This window comes from Triturus cristatus, chromosome 10 (genome assembly GCF_964204655.1).
Source record: "Triturus cristatus chromosome 10, aTriCri1.1, whole genome shotgun sequence".
NCBI classification, from domain to species: domain Eukaryota; kingdom Metazoa; phylum Chordata; class Amphibia; order Caudata; family Salamandridae; genus Triturus; species Triturus cristatus.
Genome location: NC_140593.1, coordinates 150,969,873 through 150,978,096, shown reverse-complemented (window position 1 = coordinate 150,978,096; position 8,224 = coordinate 150,969,873). Strand labels below are relative to the sequence as shown.

The following is an 8,224-nucleotide window of genomic DNA, read 5'->3' as shown; positions in this document are numbered from 1 at the left end:
GCCTCCGTTTTCTTTGAGGGACCCTCGGGTGAGGGTCGGTGCTGTCTCTCCTCTATGAGGGCTGCGCTGGTGATGGCTGTGACTATACCAAATCTTGCCTCCCCCCAGGGTAGAAAGCCCACTAGACACTAGGGGAAAAAGCATAGGGGTGGGGCCCGCCCAGTGTCTTTCTGCCCCCTTGGGGACAGATGGGATCAATAAGCCCCGATCCCCCCCCCCTCTGGTGGCAAAAACACCACTAGACACCGGACACTTCATTTATGCTGAATTTGTGGTAGGGAGCGCCACCCACCCCCTTGGCATGGGGGCCTTTGCTCCTCAATCCCACAGCCAAATAGACTTTTTGCCACCCTCCCACCATGGAGGAGGAAAGGGGTCCAAGGGCAGAGGTTGAAAAGACACTGTCTGGTTTACCCAAGCAGTAATCTAGGTGTCGCTGCTGTTATTGTGGCCTGTCTCAGACCAATGCCCATGATGAGCCAGGGACAACCTCAGAGTGCGGAGGAAGACGTTTAACTTACAGTAAAGTCACTGGCAAGGCCTCATTCAGAAGGTGCAAATATAATATTCTGACCAGTTCTGGACGCCAAATACAGGTCATCAGACCAAAGTTGGGAGTACTGTGTCCAGCTTGATAGACTCTGCAAAAAATGTGACTCCTCCCTCTTGAGTATTAAGTTAGATATGGAAGGCCTTTTGTGGAGCAGTCACTCCAGTTCTGGAAAATAAATATGGGTGGGCTTAGTTATAAGCCCCTTGCGACACTATTCTGCCGCCCCCACGTCACTTTTTTTGATGCAGCGGTGGCATAGACAATGCACCAGGTTTCGGGCTATTTACAACGTGACGCATCTAAGCAGATGCGTCACCTTGTAAACCCCTGCGCCACATTATACCTGCATCAGATATAATGTATGCAGGGTGGGCGTTCCTACACAAGAAAGCCTTGAGAAGTGACACTGTGAAATTTACAAGATTTCACTGCACCACTTCTAGGACACTATTGTGTCAAAACCTTATGCCTGCTTGGAGCAGGCGTAAGGAGTGACGCACTGTATAAATATAGGCCTCCCCAAAGCATTGCTGGAGGTGCATCGTGCTTGCGACAGAACTCCAGCAATTATTGACTTTTGCGCTGACAGATGCGTCAGAATTTCTGAAGCATCTGTCTATCCTTGCGCCATAGTGCGCCATATTGTAAATATGACTTATCCATCGTGGCGCAAGGATTTATTTGCCCGGCGCAAGGAACATGACGCATTTCAACTCTAACGCAGTGATGTGTCAGTTTCTTGTAAATAAGCCCCGGTTTTTTCCACACAGTTCTGTGGGTCAAGATCAGGAGGCCTCTGTTCAGCACTGGATGCCAAACATGAAATATTTGGTTCCACTCAAAAGGCTACATTTGGAGTGCTGTACCTAGTGAATTATGGCCGGTTTTAGAGAACTGTTCTGTAATATAGACCCTAGTACAGTAGGTCACATCTGGAATGCTGTTGACAGTACTGGAGACCCCTTCTGGTGTTACTTCTGGAGGACACAGACACCTGCTTGGTTCTGGATGCCAGCTCTGGAGTTATCAGTGCAGTATTGGCATGGTTGTGGAATCATTCATGGGGAGGACAGGCTCACGGAAGTGATTGGGTTCCAAACCAGATTGCAAGAAGACCTGTGTCACATGTGGGTGATTGTGGAAAGAGAGTTATGGAGGGGCTGTAGAGTAAAGGGGATGAGCAGAAATTGATAAAGCCAAGAGACATAATGGTGTATGTATGGTCTATAAATTCCCTGTAACATAACATAATGTGGACTGGCCTGAGCTGCCAGCCCTTCTCTGCTCTTGTTTCTGTGCCACGAATGAATCTCACATTGAGAGGCCGGTGTAGCACTTCAGTTCACATTTATTCATTTGGTTTCAAGGCATTTCAGGCCACAGACACCAAGTAGCACAGCTACTGATGACTGTAATTCAGATATACAAATATATTTTCACATTTCGAGACAGAAATGCAAACATCCTACGTATCAAAGACGTATTTCAGCAATGCGAACATGTGATATTAACATAAATCAGCACTGATTGGTAGAAACAACTTGTGTTAATGTAACTCATAAGGTTGCAAAACCATATCTATCAGATATACTCTGTAACCACATGAACAGTAGTCATAGACGTGCCCAGAAATGCACATACATATTAAATATTTATATATAAGTATGTAAAAGGCCCCAATAATTATAAGGACACAGTGGTGTTATAGGTTTCATCACAATTTTGTGTTACCATCTGCAATAAACAATGTATGGATCAATATGCAGTGTAACATCACATGTTAGAAAGTAGTGAGGGGAGGGGTCTAGTAATTTACCAGAGGCACCCCGTCACTGATTGTGAACTAAATGTGATTGTACATTATAGCCTTTCAGTGCATATAGTCCATGCAATCCTGGAACATACAGCAACACTGTTTCTGCCATCGGATGCAAATATTTGACCCGTCATCGCACCAAAAGTCACTCGACATAGTAGAGTGATTTCAAAACAGCCAGTACCGCCTCTCGTCATGTAATATACATAACCCATAAGATTTGCTCTCCCATGCCATACGTTGATATCATGGACTGGAAAAGCGGGATAATAACAATTTGGCATTGTCTCTTACCACGCCCCTACTACAACCCAATATTCACAATGTGATACACATGAGATGGGCATACATACTGCCATATTGACTTCCTAAACGCAGGTTGCAGAAAAACTGTTAGCAACTTTTAGTTGGACCACGTCAGGCCAGCCTGATTCTACGATCCGCCAACAGCTTTTGCGTGAGTCAATGGAAGGCAGTATTTGATACCAAAAAACAGTAGTTTGAGACAAAACCATAAGCAATACATTTGGTCATAGAAAATAACATCAACATATATAAATAAATTATTAAATAAATATTAAATATACAAAAATATTTTTCAAATATAAATAAATGATAAGAGTCCTGACTCTTGTCTTCTTTCCTTTTAAAGTGGTCTTTGCTCTGTTTCTCTGTTTCTATTTTGTTATTTTGCTTTTTTTGCTTATCCTCTTTTTTTCTTGCTTTTTTCACTTTTCTGTTTTTATTTTCCTAATTTGTTTTTTAAATTCCTCTTTTTTGGAAGTTTGTTTTTTTACAATATTTTTTTTTTCGCTGTTTGGTTTCTCTATATCATTTTCTTGTATTCACTTTTGCTTCGCTGTTTTTCTTTTACAGACTTTTTCTATTCCTTTTGTCCGTCTGTCTGGCAATTTTCTCTGTTACATTGCAATTGCCCCAAAGTAGTTCTGTGCGCCCTTAGGGTCCAGGTGTGATGTGTGGGAGGTTAATGTGGAGAGCACATCGCCCTCCTCTAGGCTGAAGACCCCTCCCAGGTAGATGGTCTCGTACCAGGGGGTTCCGTTGTGGGAGGTGCTATCGCAGGCTGACTTGGTGGCGCTCAGCAGAGGCATGTCGATGGAGTAGGCCTCAGAGCGCCTCTTGACAGAGTGTGTCAGGTACAGACTTCCTTGGGCTGCGCATTTGCCCCCGTAGTAGACAACTTGAGTGTAGATAAAGTAGAGTCCACGGGAGGGGATGACCAGGCGGTTGTTTTCCAGCTTCATCCCGTTCTCCAGGAAGGCATAGCCCTTGTTTGAGATCCACTCTACCTCCTTGTTGCTAAAGTCAGCTGCAAAAGAAGAAGCAAGCCCTGTTAAGGCAAGGGACCAACCCAGTTTCCAGGGCAGAGCCGATCAAAGAAGCCCATTCGCTGGCAGCAGAATAGAGAGGTGCCTGGAAAAGGAGGAGGACTAGTGGAGGTGCTGAGAGATGGACTGAAGGAAAAGAGGACGAGTGATAAAGAAGTGGAAAGAACTAAGGACAGCTGGACAGAGAAACTAAGGAAGGAAAGAAAGAAGGAGAGAGATAGATGAAGGAAGAAAAGAGATGGGAGAAGTGCACTAAAGGAAATGTGGGTCAGATAATGGATAGGCGGAAAGAGGGGAGATAGATACAGGATAGAGAAAGAGAGATGGGTGACAGGAAATGTAGAATATAGATGAATAAAAGAAGAGAAAGATCTGATGATGAATGGATGGAAGGAAGGAAAGAGAGAAGGGCTGAAGATAGATAAAGAGATCAGATGGATATAAGTAAACAGAAAAGGGTGGAGGATAGAGGAAGACTGGAGATTGGAGGAGAGATGGGATGAAGGAGAGAGAAACAGGAAGGAGGGTGTCCATAAGGAAAGAGATAGCTGAGGGGCGGACAGAGAGATGGAGAAGAGATGGGCAAAGGGAAGAGAAGATAGAGGGATGAAAGGAAGGGCTGGGAAGAGATGAATGGAAGAAAAGAGATGCGTGAGAGAGATGGGAAGTGACTTAGAGACATGAATGAATGTGTGGATGGAAATCAAGGTGACAGGATAGAGAGATACATATGCATGGAGAGAGACCGACAGGTGGAAGGAAATAACAAATAAGGGCCAAAAGTGTGGGGGGGCATGAAGGGAGAGACAGATACCTCGTAAAAGAAAGAAGGAGAACGAGGCTTGAACAGGAGGGAAGAAGGATGGGTGGAAGCAAGGTGAAGTAGACAGAAGGGTGACGGATGAGTAGGTAGATGGGAAGAACGATGGATGGATGGATGGATGGATGGATGGATGGATGGATGGATGGATGGATGGATGGATGGATGGATGGATGGATGGATGGATGGATGGATGGATGGATGGATGGATGGATGGGAGCGTTGATGGGTGGATGGATGGATTGATGGATGGATAGATGGAGGGGAGTGTTGATGGATGGATGGATGGATGGATGGATGGTGCAATGGGGGAGACACAAAGATGAAGACATAGAGGGTTTGGATACAGAACATACAGATGTGTGGGGTATAAAGAAACTGCGAGAGGAGCACAGATGCCGGAGGGCCTCTCCTTACCTATGAGGTGAGCTGCGGGCTTCTGCGATTCCAGGGCCTGAAACTTGAGCTGCTGGGGGATGTGGCCTGAAGGGTGGAAGGAAGGGCAGAGTTAGAACAACATTTGACAAAGGGTGAGACCAGAACATTGACCCCAGAAACCCCCACAATGCAGTACTCACTCACACCTTACTGGGTCCCGAGGCCCCCCTCATGCGTCTCACAAGCAGGTATCTACACAAACGTACATGGACTACTGAAAGGGCCTCGCTGGGATAAAAAGAGGCTACCTGTGGGCTTCCTGAGAAGCATGACAGGAGCTCATCATGTTACCGCCCTGAGAAGGATAAAAGTCTAAGAGGAGATTCTCATGTTATCAGCCTCAGATGAGGAAAGTCTGAGCTCCTCGTGTTATATTCCACACACAAATGAAATGTTGTCTAGAGCTCCTAATATTATCGCCCTGGAGGGATGAAAGACTGACGAGAGCTCCTAATATATCTCCCTGGAGGGATGAAAGGCTGGCGGGAGCTCCTAATATTATCTCCCTGGAGGGATGAAAGGCTGACGAGAGCTCCTAATATTATTTCCCTGGAGGGATGAAAGGCTAACGAGAGCTTCTAATCTTATCTCCCTGGAGGGATGAAAGGCTAACGAGAGCTCTTAATATATCTCTCTGGAGGGATGAAAGGCTGGCGGGAGCTCCTTATATTTTCTCCCTGGAGGGATGAACGGCTGGCGGGAGCTCCTAATATTATCTCCCTGGAGCGATGAAAGGCTAACGAGAGCTCCTAATAGTATCTCCCTGGAGAGTTGAAAGGCTGACGGGAGCTCCTCATGTTATCTCCCTCAAAGGGATGAAAGGCTGACAGGGGATTTCTGTATGAGCTCCCTCGGCGCCATGCAAACATTCCAGGAGCTCGGCATTGTATTTCCATCAGAGGGGCAATGAATAATGACGCTATCTTCCTGGAGGGTGAAAGGCTTCCGGGAGCTCCGTGTGTTATCTCCCTTGGTGGAAAAAACGGGTGACAGAAACTTCTCGTGTTATCTCGCTCAGAGAAATGTAAGGTTTACAGAACTCATGTCTACCTTAGACTGATGCAAAGTAGTCATGCGGTCTTTTTCTCAGTGTGTTGGATGAAAAGTGGACTATTGAATCCTTTTTATCGACCCTACAAATGATGAAAGGCGGAGTACCTCGGCCCACCCGAACCCCTCTCGCTGCGATTTTAATCGGGGGTTTCCAAGGACCATTAGATTATTGCAACAGGCGCTCACCCCACTGGTCTAGGTCGGAGGGCGAGAGATACTTACTTATATACTGCTCGGGGGCCGGTTCAACGTGTGTCGGGTCCTCCTGAAAGACAAAACGAAAACGTCAATTAGCAGGTAGCAGACGTCCGAGAGACAGCAACAGATTCATTAAACAAACATCCAATTAGTGTATTTAGCATGCCACCAAAGAAGGACAGATGAGGGGGGATTAGGGAGGATATATTAAACATGGAAGACAGAAAGGTGACCGCATGAGGAATGCAAGGAAGAAAGGCGGGCCGGGGTAGGCGAGTGAGAGAAAGCTTGGAGGGGGATAGGAGGAAAGAAGAGTATGAAACTAGAAGACAGGTAAATATGAGCAACAGGGCAGAGTTCTAGCCTCGCTCTCCTTTTCACATGGCCCCTATCTAATCCATACACTTGAAGGCGCTAGAAAGAGCTATGTACAGAGCGCGCGCGTGCACTTCCTGGTGGCAGTCTGGGTCACCTGGACTCCCGAGCGGGAAGCACCTGCAGGGCGGCGGCCAGGCTGGAACTTCCAGCCTTCGACTCAGCCCGGAAGTCACCTAAGTCCGGGCGCTGCCAGCAAAAGTCCGGGCGCTGCCAGCCTGCCCTGCCCGGGGACCGGGGGCGGCTGGTGCCACCTGGGCAGACCCAGAGGGCAGGGCAAGCTTAACAGGCAATTGGTGGAGATCTGAAGGGCTGAGTGAGTCCCGCACGCCCGAGCGAAGACTCTGTGGAGTTTTGCTTCTAGGCGCTATACTCTACATCCGCGAGGCAAGCGCTCTTCCACGGGAGATGCCTTCGCACTCTCTGAGTTAGACGTACACAAATGACCTTCGCCTGAAAGGCGTTGTCAGAAGGTTGCTTCGCTAGTATAGGCACCTTTTGGGGCCGCTTACCTAGCTGCGACATCGCTCCAAAGTCCTGGCACCTGGTTGTCATTCTATGTCAAACACGTAACTCCCAGGCCCCTCAGACAACCCCGACATATAGAGGTTTTCAACAATTATAGCCCGGGCTCCATTTGGAATTGAGACCAAGAATAAGGCTAAGTTGAATAACACAAACAAATAACTTACGTGCTTGGAGGAGCTGTGCGGCGAAGGAATTACATTGAAGAAAAGCAGCGCCAAGATGAGGGTGGCTCCAGCTAGCGCTGCGAAGGACATGCCAGCCAGCCACCGCCAGCAGTCGCGGCGCCGCCGGGTGTCGTCCCGGATCACCACCACCTGCCCCTTCTCCATCTCGACGAGGAAGCTGTCGGTGCTCATGGCTACAGAATGGTCCTCCATGGATGAATGAATGAACGAGGACTTCGTGTCGACCAGCACTGCGAAACCAATCACTCCAAGGCTCTCCTTTCTGTAAGACGGGGCTATCTCTGTTAGTTACACTTGCGTTGCCTTGCCACAACCCTTCAAGTGGCTTAGAGTGTTTTTACTTGGATGTGTCGCCTCAAAGCACTCTGGGAAGTCGTTATTGGTTCATTGCCCTTTAAGTTATCTTCTAGCTGCGAATTGTTCTTGTTGCGCGTTAAGTTGCACGTTTGTCTTGCCACGGTTACGTTTCTCTTGATGTCTGTTCCAGTTGTGGCTTCTTGGTGTCCAGGCCGCGGCCGTCCCTTTTATAAGGATGCGCTCCGGGGTGGGGCTGGTTGCTGCCCGGCGCAGAATTTCCCATGACATCAGGCGCGCGGACTGGAGGGCAGGCTCGTATTCGCCAAGAGACAACTTCCTCTTTCAGTTTCAGCAGGCATCACCTTCCCGCCCCCTCCTCGTGCTTACACCCAGCGAGACAAAGAGAAAAATATCATCATTCACCAAGAAGAAGGAAACTTCAAAAGAGGAATTAATGCGGAGGAAGGGGGGAATTAAAGTGTCGAAAAACTCGCAATTTTGGAAAACAAAGCGTTGTATTTCCGGGGCACAAACACTCTGCTGTGGCCATCCAGTGTTTTTTCCACAAACCCACATCTTGATTCCGACCCCGTCACCCCCTCCTTTACCACT

General features: G+C 47.7%; 1 protein-coding gene across 1 annotated transcript; it reads right to left on the bottom strand.

The window, feature by feature from the left end:
- Positions 1-3,133: 3,133 nt before the first annotated feature.
- Positions 3,134-7,843, bottom strand: LOC146789066 (lymphotoxin-alpha-like). The gene is made up of 4 exons (XM_085630684.1): positions 7,295-7,843; positions 6,252-6,294; positions 4,956-5,021; positions 3,134-3,699 (listed from the first exon to the last, which is right to left on the bottom strand). The coding sequence occupies exons 1-4, from the start codon at positions 7,505-7,507 to the stop codon at positions 3,290-3,292; spliced, it is 732 nt and encodes a 243-aa protein (XP_085486810.1). The 5' UTR covers positions 7,508-7,843; the 3' UTR covers positions 3,134-3,289.
- Positions 7,844-8,224: the final 381 nt, after the last annotated feature.